Below are 16,040 nucleotides of genomic sequence, written 5' to 3' on the forward strand. Positions count from 1 at the left end.
CCCTCTAGTTATTTTCTATTTTATTGACATATTAATAAATAAATATAAGGGAGGAGGATGGATGTGAAATTTGCCATTAATGATTAAACTGATTCATTTAGTTACAAATTTCACCGGTAAATTTAGGTAAACAGCAATAGCAGCAAGAACTCCCAAAAATTCATGCCATTCTTAGGAAGCGAGCAGGAAAAGGAGCAATTATTGATCAAGCAACGCAATAAGGAAACACATACTTGATAAAAGATTTTGTTAGGATTCAGAACTTTTTTAGAAGATGTACATAGCCCTAATGTTTCCCTAACAGAAAGACTGGAATGATTTTGCAGAATTGGAAACTCTTCTTTCTACACCGCATATAGCCACAAAAAAGCTGCAATTTAAAGGAATAATTTCTTCAATGAAGAAAAAAGAAACTAGTTTGCTAGACAATGTGATCTTGCTGCTATGAACTTTCATTAAGAATGAAATTATTCTCAGAACAATTGAAGAATTCGAATTAGGACAGTCAAACTGCAGACATTTTAATTGAGTTCTATCATCCTCTTCCAGTGATGAGTTAGATTTTGAAAAATATTTTTGGGTAATGTTGAAAAGGCTAAGGCAAAGCGAATGAAAATAAAGAACCAAGAGCCTTTAGATATAAAAATGAAAAAATGCATACACAATTTCTACACGGCCTTTGAAGAAATAGAGAAATATGAATGCGCTTGCAAGACACATCTTTTACAACCTACAAAATCTATCCTGAAGTTGGTGTGGAAAGACTCTTTGTTCTCAGCTCTGAAGTTTATCAAATCAGATCTATGGCCCTCCAACAAAGATCTTGTAAAAGCTATACTGTTTCTTAGAAATAACTAATTCTAGTTTTTTATTTCATAATAAATGCTAATTAATATAAATAATTTGCATTCCCATCAATTTTTTTTTTTTCTGTAGCATCTATTACTTCTTTTATATTAAAAAATAAGCTGTAACCCATGTGCATATGTTTATATATGTACAAAGTCTGTAATCTGGAGGTCCATTATCCGGAATGATCTATAATCCGGACCTCAAAGCCACAAACTTACGCATGAGTGTAAAGCATTTATGCAATGCGCTTTTAATGCGTGCATCTCGCAATGCACTTTTAATGCGCGCATCTGCTACGCATGCGCATAAAGCATTTACCCATGCACACTTCCTATAGTGAAGAAAGTGACAGAGAGGTTATAAAAAAACAAAAAAATGTCGATTGACAAGTTAGTTGGTATTTTCGTCACAGCAATTACAGGACTTGAACAGTGAAACTTTCTAACAGAACAAGAAATAATGTCAGTTTATAGAATTAAAGAAAAAGTATTAGCACAAAAAACGAAGCAACTTACCTTGAAAGAAATGTTTAATAAAGTAAACAAATAAATATTAAGCTCTTTTTTGTAAATTTTGATATCCTTTAGATCATGATTGCTCTTTATTTCATAAATTACAGTTTCATATTTTTAAGTGCATAACTTCCGCATGTCATCTTACCAGATTTAAACTGATGATCTATAATCCAGAAAACCCCTAATCCGGAATCGCCAAAGTCCTGATGTGTCCGGATTACAGACTTTGTACTGTATTTGAATTTAACAAGCATTCTCTATTCGTAAAAAGTAAATATAAATTAAATTTAAAATAAGGAAATTTAATTGCAAACAAATAAATGATTAATTATTGCTGCGAACTAATCTACAATATCATTTAAATTCTGAGAGCATATGTAAATGAAGTGCAAGTATCAAAATCCATGAATATATATATAATTCCTAAAAAATTTATAAAAATGCATAAGTGAATAATTGTTGAGCAGGCAGGAGACACACTTATCAAGGGGAAGTTGATTTCAAACCTAACTCTTCAATTATTAAATTCATATTTTGTCATCCATGTAGGCAAGGGTAAAAGTAAAATTCTAAACCAAATGTAAAATCAAATTTTGTGAATTACTAAAAAGAAATTTAAACAAGTGGAATTTTGAGAAATTAGCAAGTAAATGACTAGAATTAAAATTTAAAAAAGTCAATTAATAGTAGAAAATCAAATTTTATAGAAAACCAAAGTAATTTAAACTCTTGCCCACAGAAAACTTCCCCGACACGAATTATGCATGTAAATCAAAAAGAAACTACAATCAAAAGTCGTTAATTCGGACATCCATAATCCGGGCCTCAAAGCTACAAACTTCCTGCGCATGCGTCGTATTGACGCATGCGCAGAGACCTTCATGGTTGCGAATATGCGTGTGCGCACGCGCAAAATATGTTTAAGAATGCACGTTTAATATATAACGGACGGTATAAGCTAAGCTAAAATTATCTAATTCAGTTTATGTTGCAGATTGCGTTGTTCCTTAATCTTCGAATTGGATCCGGCTTATTATTTTTTCCAGACTGTTAGAGCAATTTTATAAAAGTAAGCTTGAACTTTCGATTATGTCAAATAGAATTTCTGATATATATTTACTAATATGTAAAGGATCTACAAAGCGAAAGTATGTTTCGAAGTCCACTAAACAAAAAGTGGAATTGCTGCAAAAAATGGATAAAGGATAATGAATTTGTTTATCTAAACATTCCGAAATTTGTTTATAAATTTCATGCTGCTCTACGTGTGTGTATGTGGGGGGGGGGGGATCATCGCAGCACGCAATGAACTGTAGTTGATCTGGCAGCACTATCCTTATCTTCAGAGCAGATGTTTTTATTTTATTTGGCTTGTAATTCCTTACTAAATGTAGTATTGATGTACTCTGTCTTTGATATGATTTAAATCAAATTTCTTGTCATTAGAATTCACTTCCGATGTCACTTTCTTCGAAAACGAAAGAATTTCGATTGACAAATTAGTCGGTATTCTCGACACAGCAATTATAGGACTTGAACAGCGGAACTTTGTAACTGAATGAGAAATTATGTCTGTTTATTAAAGAGAAAGTATTATCACTTAAACGAAGCAACTTAAACAACTCACATTGAAAGAAATGTTTAATAAAGTAAACAAATAAATATTAAGCTTTTTTTGTAAATTTTGATACCCTTTAGATCATAATTGTTCTTTATTTCATAAATTATGGTTTCATATTTTTATTTTTATAATTTCTGCATGCCATCTTATAAGATTTAAAATGATGATCTATAATCCGGAAAAATCGATAATCCAGAATCGCCGAAGTCCCGTCGAATCCTGATTAACGACTTTTGACTGTATATACTATCTATAAAAAATACATAAATAATACTAAAAAGGCAAGTAAATAGTAAGTTTTAATTTAACTTACCAACTATGTTTGTATTTTTAGAGTGGAGCAGCGTTTGCCAAACTAAGTGATGTTAAGTAGTGTGTTTCTGCTAACTTTATAAATAGAGGGTGCTAATATATGGTTGAGTGTTAAACTGCTATCTGTTAGATCTATTTTAAAAACTTATTCTGTAAACTTTTAAGTAATGTAAAATGTGTGTTCTGTTGCAAAATTGTTGCTAACTGTGAAGTATTGTAAAAATGTGTAACAAAATTTTAAAATGCTAACTGTAACGTTATGTGAAAAAATGGTTGCAAACTACTAAGGATTGTAAAAAATCGAAAATGTTTTTGAAATAAAGTAAAAAAAAATTTTTTTGAAGCAAAATTAAATAAATTTAATTTTAACTTTGAAAATTTTTTTAAATTAAAGTAAAGAGTTAGGTTTGGAGGCAACTTTCCTTTGATAAGTCTGTCTCCTGCCTACTCAACAATTATTCACTTTTGCACTTTTATAAATTTTTTAGGATTAAAAATTTTTTTGGAATTATATATTTTTATTCATAAATTTTGATACTTGCAATTGATTTACATATGCTCTCAGAATTTAAATATTGTAGATTAGTTTGCAGCAAAAATTAATCATTTATTTGTTGGTAATTAAATTTCATTATTTAAAATTTAATTAACTTTAAATTTGCTTTTTACGAATAGAGAATGTTTGCTAAATTCAAATTTCATTCCTTGCAGCAACGGCACAAGAGAATTATTTAAATTTAATTTTACTATTTATTCTTTTAAAAAAATTTATATATATACAGTGGTGGCCAAAATTGTGGACACTTTTTGGAAAATTTTTATGTTTTCAAACTTTGTATGCTTATAAAACGTTTCACAAAATGCAAACTTGTATATATCATTTTAAAGAAAATTTATTACTGAATTCAATACAAAACACAAAGTTCAATTATTTGCAATACAAAAAAAAAAAAAAAAAAAAAAAAAAAGTTAAACGATAATAGTTATCGATATACATTAGATAGTGATGATTGCAGTAAGTTATCAGCACTTAGTAGGGTACCCATTATTTTGGATTACAGCTTCACATCGATGTTTCATTGAGCTGACAAGATTTTTAAGCTCTTCTTTCGTTATTACATGATGCCAGGAAACAATTATAGCCTCAATTAGTTCCCTTTTATTTGATGGGCACCTCATTCGGACAAGAGTTTTCAAACGGTGCCACAAATCTTCGATAGGATTGAGGTCAGGACTGTTTCCTGGCCATGACAACAATTTAATGCTCTTTGTACGAAACCACTCTTTCGATATTTTGGCTGTGTGGCAAGGAGCAGAATCCTGCTGAAAAATAAACAAAGCATTGTTGGGAAAGAGATCTCTGATGGAAAGTAGAAGTTTTGGTTCTAGAATAGTGTCAAATGTATTTTCTGGCATTCAGTGTCCCATCGATGACATGAAGGCGACCAATACCATCTGCTGACATGCATGACCAAATCATAAAACTAACTGGGTTCTTCACAGTTGCTTGAATGCAGTCAGGATGTAGCTCTTCTCCTATTCTACGTCTTACATATTTTCGCCCATCACTACCAAATAACGATATCTTAGTTTCATCATTCCATATAACTTGTGACCACTGATCATCTGTCCAATTAATGTGTTCCTTTGCCCACTGTAGTCTTTTTTTTTTTTTTTTTTTTTTTTGCTGAAATTAAGATAAGGCTTTTTTCATGGATCTCAGTCCAACATCTGTTAATCTTCTCCTGATTGTTCTTGAACTGACAGAAACGCCAGCATCATTCAGATCACTTCTGATGGCTGCTGATGAGATTTTTCCATCTTGGAGACATAGTCTTTTTATTCTTCCGTCATCAATAGATGTTGTGCATCTTTTTCGGCCTTTTCCTTCTTTGTTTTTTTATTGAATTTGTCTCCTGATATCATAAACAAAACTTTCGGACTCAAAATGTAGTCACTGAACCACCCGTCTTGCAATTTCAGCATAGGGAAGACCACTTTCTCGTAACACAATAATATTACATCTCTTTCTAGGTGTCCACTCTACTCTTTTATTTGATGTCATTGCTTCTTGACTAAATATTAAAAATTTTTACAAAATTTTGTAATTGCAGTGTATAAGAAACAGGTCCTCCTTCTACAGAACAAAGCAAAATAATGAATTGTTTCAAGTGTTAACATGATGTCAGCTTCTACTGGCAGTTACTAACATTTGATTGGTTTTCAGAACAAGAACAGTGATTGGCCAGGAAAGCTAGACATTACAAACCATTTCATAACTGTGTTTTTTTATTTATATTAAAGTACATATAACTTTTTTATATTGCAAATAATTGAATTTTGTGTTTTGTATTGAATTCAGTAATAAATTCTCTTTAAAATGATATATACAAGTTTGCATTTTGCGAAACGTAACATTTTCTATAAGCATACAAAGTTCAAAAACATAGAAATTTCCAAAAGTGTCCACAATTTTGGCCGCCACTGTATATATGAGGGAGTCGGAGTCGGTCATTTTCCCTACCGACTCCACAGCCTTGATAAAAACAATAATAATAATTTATTCATGTTTTAACTGGCGCCAGAATCAAGTAATAAAATACTGTTCCTGTATTTTATTACTTGATGCTGGCGCCAGTTTATCCTCTGGTGGGTAAACATTAAGGATGGAACAGGTTTTCAGATCAACAAAGAAGAGCAGTTTTGGAAATAAGAAAAAAATATAGCATAATATAACCGAGATGGTTATGGGGAAAAGTTTACAATGTGGACCAAGGAAGGAATTCAAAAAAATGCAACAGACCTTCACAGGAAAATGAGTTTTAAACCCTCCTTGCATGCTTGGAGTATGTCATGATGAGTATATGAATATGTCAAAGAATATTGGAGTCCGGAAATTTCGTGATTGTTCTTTTAGTCAGTTCTAACTATTAATTTCACTGTTTTTCTTTCTTAACTGTTTGCACACTAGAATATTTAGAATTTTCTTACAGAAAAAAAAAAAAAAAAAAAAAAAATTAATAAAAGCTACATATCTAAGAGTTATTTATCATAAAACAGCTTCCAATAATTTATTTAATCTGTCTTTAGCAAAAACTATTTTCAGATAAAATTCTAGCTAACATAAGACTGACTGTAATCATCATGAAAATCAGTTTAAGAATTAGTTTAAATATTAATAATCATGAAAATTAGTTTAAGAGATGAAAGAGCTGGAAAACTACTTTGGTAGAGAGTCATATTTAATGCTTATTACCAAACACAATGTCAAATGCAAATAACATGATATCATAGGCAAATTACCTTACCATGAGCATTTTTCGCTTGTAACATCAATTTAAAAGCGTTTAAGGGTGTCATGATGTCTAGAGCAAAAACTAGTCACAAATCCAATCATTGTTATAATTAATTCAGGAAAGTTTATAATACCAGCTTGAAACTGGGTCATTTCCCTATTTTAATCCTATCGTCATTATCCTCACAGAGAGGTGCAAATTCATATATCTATCACATAACAGTTACTCAATTCAAAATATAAACTCAGATTTATTTTACTTAAACAGATATTACAGGACAGAAAAAAATAACTATTTTAAAAATTAGTATTACTGCTCTAGGGCCCGCCCCCCCCCAAAAAAAAGTGAAATAAGCCACATGCGTTTTGTTGGGGAGGCCTAAGGTCTCTTTTTTACATTGTTTACTTCCTCTTTTTGTTTTAAAAGTAATAAAATGCATATAACAAATCTTTCATGAGTACACCATTCTATAACACTCTTAAAAATTTTTCATCATTTGTCGCCCTTTTTTTATTATTATTTTTACACTGTCCAATTTTTACTCTGTGCCTTATGGAAAAAGAGTGGCCAAATGTGTTATAGGTGTAATTCAACAGTAAACTGAAATCCACAAAATGCTTCACCATAAAGCATACAGACTGAAATCTGTAAAACACATGGACTAAAAAAATATAAAGCTGTTTAGCATTGTTTTATAAATTGATTTCACCCTTGCTGTGGCAGAACGTGCTTTATTCTGGGAACAAACTCCAAAACAATATTACAAAGGTATAGCTATTTGGCACTTTTAATGGCTTTGTAAATTATACTGAGAGAAGCATGTTGGAATTTACACTGGGGAGGCACAAACTATAATTGATTGCATGGTAATGTGATTTCTCAGAATACGAAATCTGTTTCTTAATATGTTCTCTTATTGGAGCATCCTGCTACAAAATTCCCTGCTATATCTTTACAGACACATTCATCCCCATATTTCATGTTTGAAAGAGAGTATTATGACTCAAATTAAATCTATTACAATACTTATTTTTAGATTTGATTAAAAATAAGTATTGCAATAAGCTAAATTTGTAGCTAGTCCTCTCAAAAGTTTCAATTAAATAACCAGACATCAGAAATCTGAGTCAATCATGCACAAATTCTTTCCATACTTCTAACTCCAGAATTACAGTTCCATTAAAACTACAAACATAATATTCAAAAAGAAGACAACTAGAAGAGAGGAACTGTGAGTTTATTTATTTATTTTCATATTTATTTTGGCAAATTAATGAAGGTAACAAAAAAGTTTTCCCACATTTTTTTTTTTTTTTTTCGTTTTGTTTTTGTAAAATTATATATTTTAGGAACCTCTAATTTATCATACCAAATGTTAGTAACAGATAATATATTGGCAGTAAAAGTCATAATTATTTACTTAGTTTCATCACATTTGACATTTTTGTTAGTATATATTTCTTCAGTGGATGGCAAACACTTTCAATAATTTCAAGATTAAGGATTAAAAATTTTTAAACCAAAATTTGGGATGATGTTACTTTAGAGAGTACATTATGCTGCACTTTCTAAACTGCATTACTGGTTTCAATATTTGGTAGAACTGCTGTGTTTCTTGGTATGCATGAGGCAACAGCCAACCCATGCATGTAAGTACTACACACACGCTTGAGTACTTTGGAAGGCCAAAGTTGAACACTGTCTATAAAAATGTAAATATGGGCACACATATATTTCCCCTTCCTTTTTATTATTCTTTATGAATGTTACTTACAAGCCACAATGATAGCCAAACAAATGCATTTTGCTAATTGAAAAAGCGGTAGCTTTTCGTGGCGGGGGTGCTGATGATCAGTATACTTTATCACTCAGGGATAATCAGTACCCATTTAGTAAGTAACCATTACATTTTTAGTCACTAATAATAGTTTCAATCTATAAAAAGTTTGAGAACCACTGATCTAGAAAATCAAGATTTCAATAATCCTACTATTTCATTACTTAAAAATGTTGCATAAATGCTAGCTAAAACATGGAATCTCTAGTTATTCATGCTCTTCAATGTGTTTAACAATTTCCAACTATTATGCTCCCCCAATAAAAAATGGGCTGATAATAAGAAATATTAAACATACTATTTTTAACATATACATTATATACTTTTGTTACCATTAACATAAACATATATAATGGTATTAAAAAACACAAAAGAATTTCATTTCATGCACTTTATGTCAGCACATGAAAAACTGGTTGTTTACATAACCTAGGAAACTGAAGGCCTGAATCAAAATTTATTCTTCCTATTTTTGTCCAACATGGACAGACTATATCATTACAGATACTAGTTGCTAGATTATGCAATTAAAAAATATATCCATTCTAAACAAAAACCATTTAAAAACTGCTGTACTTACTTAATTTGATCTAATTCTTGCTCCCAGTCAATATCAGGTTTTGAACTTTTAATGGGAATCTCTCCTTTAGATGTGATACGACCTTTTTCTAAAGAGTTGCTAGATTTCATTAAAATCTCTTTTTTGACTTTAGGTAGCAAATTAGTCTCTGTGCACTGTACTTTTTTTTCTGTCACAGGAATAAGGAAAACTTGATTTTGTCCACTGTCTTGGTCAGGAACAAACTTTAAAATATATGACGGAAGAGTAGCATTTGAATTGGTAAGTGTCTCACTGATAGGTTTAATGCAGGAAGAAGTATTGCTACCTGCCATGTTGGATGTTGACTTTGAAACATTCAGTTTTTCAGATTTAATACATAATAGAGAAGACTGTGGGACTAGCAACACTCTACCTTCAGCATCAGTACATTTGACATATGTAGTATTTACACCATTTGGGATCACTTTAGATTTTGGAGCAATATCTACAGAAGTATTGTTAAGTGAAGTGCTAGGAACTGCTATTTTGGATAAAACAGATCTATTATTGGCAGTAATAGGTTGAGATATTAAACACTGTTGTTTTTCACTATCACCGCTTATATTGGCTGAGATATTATCATTGTCATTTGATATTGTATCACCCTCAACCTCCTTTTTGACACACGCAGGAAGTTCTGTACTTCTGTCTGAAGAATCTATATCCATTTCCATTTTAAAAGAAATACTTTCATCAGCACTTGTTTCATTTTCAAGTATATTTGTACCATTTAAATTATAATTTCTTTGGCTTCCATGCATTTCACAAATAGATGAAGTTTCGGTAAAAGGTAATGCAGAAGGAATAGTCATTTTATCATCTTGTTTAAATAACTGCAATTCTACAACCTAAAAAATAGTTAGTGAATCAACTTTGATATGAAAGAATGTAATGTGTCAAATTAAACACTTTAAAATAAGAGACACCTTTTACATTTCAAATAATTGTTTTCTTATTACTCATAATGATAGTTTTATGATTATTACTCATAATTATCATTTTATGATTAAAATGAAAAGTTACACAATTACAGATTTTTGTTTGAACAAAATAAACTCTAAATATTAATTCAATATTTAGAATAACAAACTTACACTCATTTGTAAAACAATTACAAAATGCAAATTAAGAAAATCACATTTTACTATTCTCGCTGAATTTCTTCCTTAGTTATATCTTTCTTTCAACCTCCCAGGGCATTTAACAGGCCATTATGTAAAAAATTTACTTTGAATGTAGTAAGCTACTTTATATGTTTAACCAATTTTAGTTAAGTATTCTTAACAAATCATCAGTTTAAAGAAAACTGCAATACAAATTTAAAATTAAATTTATAACTGAATGCTTTTGCAAGATAGCAAAACACTAAAAGCTTAAAAAGGACTAGACATTACACAAAAACTTAAAAGCCTAGAGAGATAGGAAAACAACAAGTTCTTATCTACATTAAGTTTTACATGAAATGCAGAAAGCTGTAGCAAAAATATATGTGTGAAAAGTGATAAATCTAGCAAAAACATTCATTTAATCACAGTTATTTATTACAGTTTGATCTTTATTATCCCTCTCAGCGTTATGACCAGGTTTATCCGGTCATCAGAAGTTTTGCTACTTGGTATATATTAGGCTATAATTTAAGAAATTTTGCTTTCTTACTTTCTTTAATAATGAATATATCATCTTAATGAAAGTAATTTTATGAAAATGTAGACTAAAATAAGTAATTATACAAACTAAATTAATAAATGCTGTTTAAATACTGGTCTTCATGATGGATCTAAAATCCTGTGCCACTCAGAAGGTTATTTTGTACAGTTTGATAGCAAAAAAGTTCAATATTAATAGCATTACAAAAGACTGATAATTGGTACAGATATATTTATTTTAAATCAGACATATGTGCAGCATCTGGATTTGGTCAGCTCTATTCCATATTATGAGTTCAAAGTAGTTACATAGTAAATTTTAAAATAACCCACCATAATTTTTTTTCCCTTCTCAGTAAACTGCCTTCTGTATCTTTTAATCCCTATATATCAATACGGATTAAGCCTCTCAGCGTTACGAACGGATTTTTCCATATTGAAAGATGGCTTTCCAAATCGTCTCACACGGATTATTTTGCCAGGTTTTGGTGAATCCAAAAGTGTTTCAAACAATCTTTTCTGCCTTACATTTTCCGTCTCAAAATCATTGACAACGGAATATTCTGTACTGTCGTTCCCTCCGACCTCCTGTTACTCTTCTGATTTCTCGTTTAAAACGAACTACTAAGAAACTTCCTTGGCATAATATGAAAATCATTCGCAAAATAATATCGTATTTGATTAGATCGCTTTTTGGCGTTGATAAAATAAAGTAGTGAAAGTACATGAAATCGTATGATGCATTTTTTACCCTAAGCAAATTATTTCCATTTTACTGAAAGTGTTATCGAATAAAAGGGTTCGGACGATATTTGACTATGAATATTTTACTGTTATGAAGATGTGTTTATTTCCAAATTTCGAAATGGTTGGGACATAAAATTCTCAGCAGGTAAGAGTAAATAATTATGAAAAATACTTGTTAGTAGAAAAGACATGTAAATAGCTTTTTATAAAATCACCGCAAGCATTATACGAAGGTGGAAAAAATATGATGGCGATCTGGGTGATGTAAAAAATTTCGAAAAAGGAAATAAGAATTTCTGATTATTTGTCTATATCAAGATTTGAAATGACACAATTAGATGCTCAGATAAAGATAGACAACTTTAACTTTCATTGAGGACTTTGGGGGATGGGAAAACAATTTGTTATTTAAGACTACGGTTAATTAAAACAAGAGAGAGATGTCTCTGTATGGGAAGGGATGCCCTCTTGGAATACTTTTTAAAGAAAACTGGCTTGTATTCACGTTACAAGTGGGAAAACTCAATTCCAGATCAAACTACTAGTGTTCAGTGACGTTACTGCTCGGCCGCTAGTGGACATTATTTATGACTAAGGACTGATGAGCTATGTTAAATTAGGTACTTACCCTTTATTTTTAAATTCATTAATTAATATTTATGGTTCTTTTACTAAAAAAGCCAATTATATGCATGTATTTCTTGAAATCAGTTTTCACATCTTATTAATATTTTATGTGCAGTTTTTATGGCATCCTTCCTTCACGTCCACTCAAATAATTTCACAGCCTAAGAACAAAATAGAATTATTTAAAATTTAATATCTATGCTTCGTTTGAAATATTTCTCTTTGGTTTAGTTTACTTGAAAAGCGCTCGAAGGCTATCTGCCAAAGGATGCAGGCCTTCATGGAAAAATCATGAAAACGTCCATGCAGCCAGCCCGTTCGCTGGGATTCAAAACGAACTACCCGTGTTCAGCAATTTTACTGCTTGGTCGTTGGTGGGCGTATCACTTTTTGAGATAATTATCATAATATTATATGTTTTAATAGACATCAATAACAATCAATGCTTACTATTGTAATTTGCATTTCCAGTGATGTTAATCTCGTAATTAATATTCTTGACACTGTGCCTAAGAGCAGTAAAGTTTTAACTGAGAACTTTTTAAGCGAAACTGGCTCATATTTCTGTAATTAATACAAATGTGGTAATATTATTCTTGTCACTGTCAATGATACAAATTGTACGATTTGGTATTCACCTTCGGAATAAAAATACATTGAGAAAGAAATCAATTTGGGGACAAATAAAAAAGAATTGATGAAATAAGTATTATAAAAAAGCAAAATTATTTTATATCTGGGTCATTTGTTACCATTTACTTTGTGTTTTAATATCTTTTCATATTTTATTTCAGTATTGCTTTATTAATTCTTAAATATTTTGTAAAATGCGAAAAATTTGTGAAATTCATATTTTCTTTCCCAGTTCTAAAAATGTATTCTTGATATTATAGAGTAACAAAAAGATGCAGTTGTAAGGATCCTAAGTTTTACTAACGTTTATTTTATTTTAAATCTTTACTATCACTTCTTATTTTCTATTTCCGGCCAGAATTAAAATCTTTAACTAATTTATGCAAATTTGTCTTGCTAATGCCAAGTACTTAAGTTGTGGCTTTTTGCCAAGCAAGAGAGAGGAAGGAGTTATTAGAAGCAGGCCGCTGGCCAGAGTAGTTTTACTCGTTTGCTGGTTGCCTTCAAGACCAGAGGTTTAATCCTCTTGATAATTTTAAACGTATCGTAGTTTTAGCAGCTCTCTGTACTACATACGGATTTTTGTTAAATAACGGCCAATCTTTAATCTAAAGTTAGTTTTAGTTAAGAGTTTTTAATTAGTATTTTTATATTCTTACGTTCAGACCACAAGTGGTTGGTCTCTGTATTTCGAAGTTCCGGAAATCGCTGTAAAGATAGAAAAATAAAGGGTTTCATATACCCTTCCTGTGTGTATTGTCTACTTCCCAATTTATTGAACATAGCTTTAGTAAGCTCCCTGTTTTGAGTCAGGACAGTTCATGTTTCCAAAGCAAGTAAAGAGGAACACAAGTCCTGATACAGTATTCACTAAATGAATGTGCAATTATCATTAATTAAAGTGCATTTTGGTAGTAGATTCCAGATAGTTGTAATGTACACATGTTTCAAAAAGATTGCACGACTAAACAATTTTTTCACCGTTCTGAGCAGAGCCATGGTTCCAATTTCAAATAAATAAATAAAAATAAAATAGGCTTCAGCACAACGACAGTTTTTTGACTCATTTTATTACAAATATATGAAGCAAATTTCTTTTCGTTCAGCAAAAGAAATAAATATGTCAATGAATAATATGTTTTTCAGTGTGTTATTAGAATAAGAAATCCATACTCGTCTGACACAAATTAACTGATATATATTTTTAATCAAAATTTTGCAGGAGAGATTTTAAATATTACTTTCAAGCACTAACTACACAGAAGTTGCATTTTAAAGTTTTTAAACGCAGTTTTCGATCGTTTCAGCATCTTTTATAAGTGCTAGGAACTGTCTTATTTCTCTAAATTTTCTTTAGCAAGGTAAGGAACGACACATTCAATGGCATTTTTTTTTTTTTTGCACAATCGCTTTGCAGACACTTAAATTTCACAAGTTTCTCATGCATTCATAGATGAAATAGTCCATAACTGAAAGCCTAATTTTATTCAGTTAATTTCTTACATTAAAATCATAACCGCTTGTACTCTTTTTAAGATGTTCCTGGATAAACAGGCATTATTCTAAAATAGAAATGATAAAATCATTTGAGATATAATTTTTCCTTCTCAAAACAAACTATATATTTCGCCAAAATATAATCGAAAATAATTTTAGAGCTATGAAATAAATTCAAGACGAATAAATATTTTAAAATTCATTCAGTTGTATAAGAAAGTAAATAACGGCAGCACAACATTATAATGCATCATCATAATATCAGCTGAGAGCTGTAAAAAAGTTTCATTCCTACTAAATGGTTTATATAACTTTCCTTTTATAAAAGCTCGAAAAAGAGAACACAGTCAAAAGTCGTTAATTCGGACACCCATAATCCAGAATGATCTATAATCCGGACCTCAAAGCTAAAAACTTTCTGCGCATGAGCTGCGTTGGCACATGCGCACAGGCATTTACGCATGCGCGTAAGACCTTTACTACTGCGCATATGCGTGTGCGCAAGTGCAGAATACGTTTTCGCATGCGCGTTTAATGTATAACGGACGGTATAAGCTAAAATTATCTAATTATCTATTTCAGTTAGTTTTCATGATTGCTTTGTTCCTTAATCTTCGAACTGGATCCGGCTTATTACTTTTTTCAGACTGTAAGAGCAATTTTATAAAAGTAAACTTGAACTTTCGATTATGTCAAATAGAATTTCTGATGCTGTTGCTCCCAAAGGATCTACAAAACGAAAGTATGTTTCGATGTCCATCAAACAAAAAGTGGAATTGCTGCAAAAAATGGATAAAGACATGAGGAAGGTGACAGAGAGGTTAGTGAAAACGAAAAAATTTTGATTGACAAGTTAGTCGGTATTCTCGGCACAGGAATTACGGGACTTGAACAGCGGAACTTTGTAACTGAACAAGAAATTATGTCTGTTTATAGAATTAAAGAGAAGGTATTATCACATAAAACGAAGCAACTTAAACAACTTACACTGAAAGAAATGTTTAATAAAGTAAACAAATAAATATTAAGCTTTTTTTTTTTTTTTTTTTTTTTTTTTTGTAAATTTTGATACCATTTAGATCATAATTGTTCTTTATTTCGTAAATTACAGTTTCATATTTTTAATTTTAGAATTTCGTCATGCTATCTTACGAGATTTAAACTGATGATCTATAATCCGGAAAAATCGATAATCCGGAATCGCCGAAGTCCCGACGAGTCCGGATTAACGACTTTTGACTGCATATATATATCATGTGCATTTGGTAAATTGATGTATTAAAGGCATTGTGGTATATGATATAAATATTTCCTTGTTATTTTATGAAATAACAAACAAGCAAGTCTGGAGCCCATTCAAATACCCTGTAGAATTTTAACAAATTATCTTATAGAATACAAATATGCACATGCTTTTTATGAAATATGCAAACCTCATGCAAATATAATTCTGTTTTGTTAAAATTAACGATTATGAAATTAATTTTAATATAAATATATTACTCTACATAAAGAAATCTGCAGGCATCTTTATTCCCATTATTTTTCTATTATTATCATCGAAAAAAAATAATAACAGTCTTTTTCTTATAATAAGCTAATTAGATTAGTTTAAAAATACGACCTGCGAAACTTTTCATCCTCCTTGCTTCAGTTTTACTTATGACAGTTATGCACTTTCTTTAACTTGTTGATATAAGATCCATTTATTTTAAATAATTTTCTAAAACGTTTTATAAAAAATAAGAAAATAATGCTAGCGCAAAATATTTGGTTGAAAAGTTATGTAAAACTTGTTTCAGTACCCAAAAACAATAAATAAAAAATGAAAACAGATTTCATATTAGGTCCAAACG

General features: G+C 30.5%; 1 protein-coding gene across 1 annotated transcript in view; it reads right to left on the reverse strand.

Moving 5' to 3' along the window:
• The window catches only part of D12 (YEATS domain containing 2 homolog D12), a 123,705-nt gene that overhangs the window by 54,766 nt on the left and 52,899 nt on the right, over window positions 1-16,040 (reverse strand). The window contains exon 10 of the mRNA XM_085825561.1: window positions 9,014-9,882. Coding sequence (XP_085681687.1) covers window positions 9,014-9,882 — 869 coding nt within the window. The remainder of the gene's footprint in view (window positions 1-9,013; window positions 9,883-16,040) is intronic.

This window comes from Stegodyphus dumicola, chromosome 10, assembly GCF_044657685.1.
Source record: "Stegodyphus dumicola isolate Sdum_Otavi_A_Nest chromosome 10, ASM4465768v1".
In the NCBI taxonomy this organism is placed as follows: Eukaryota; Metazoa; Arthropoda; class Arachnida; order Araneae; family Eresidae; genus Stegodyphus; species Stegodyphus dumicola.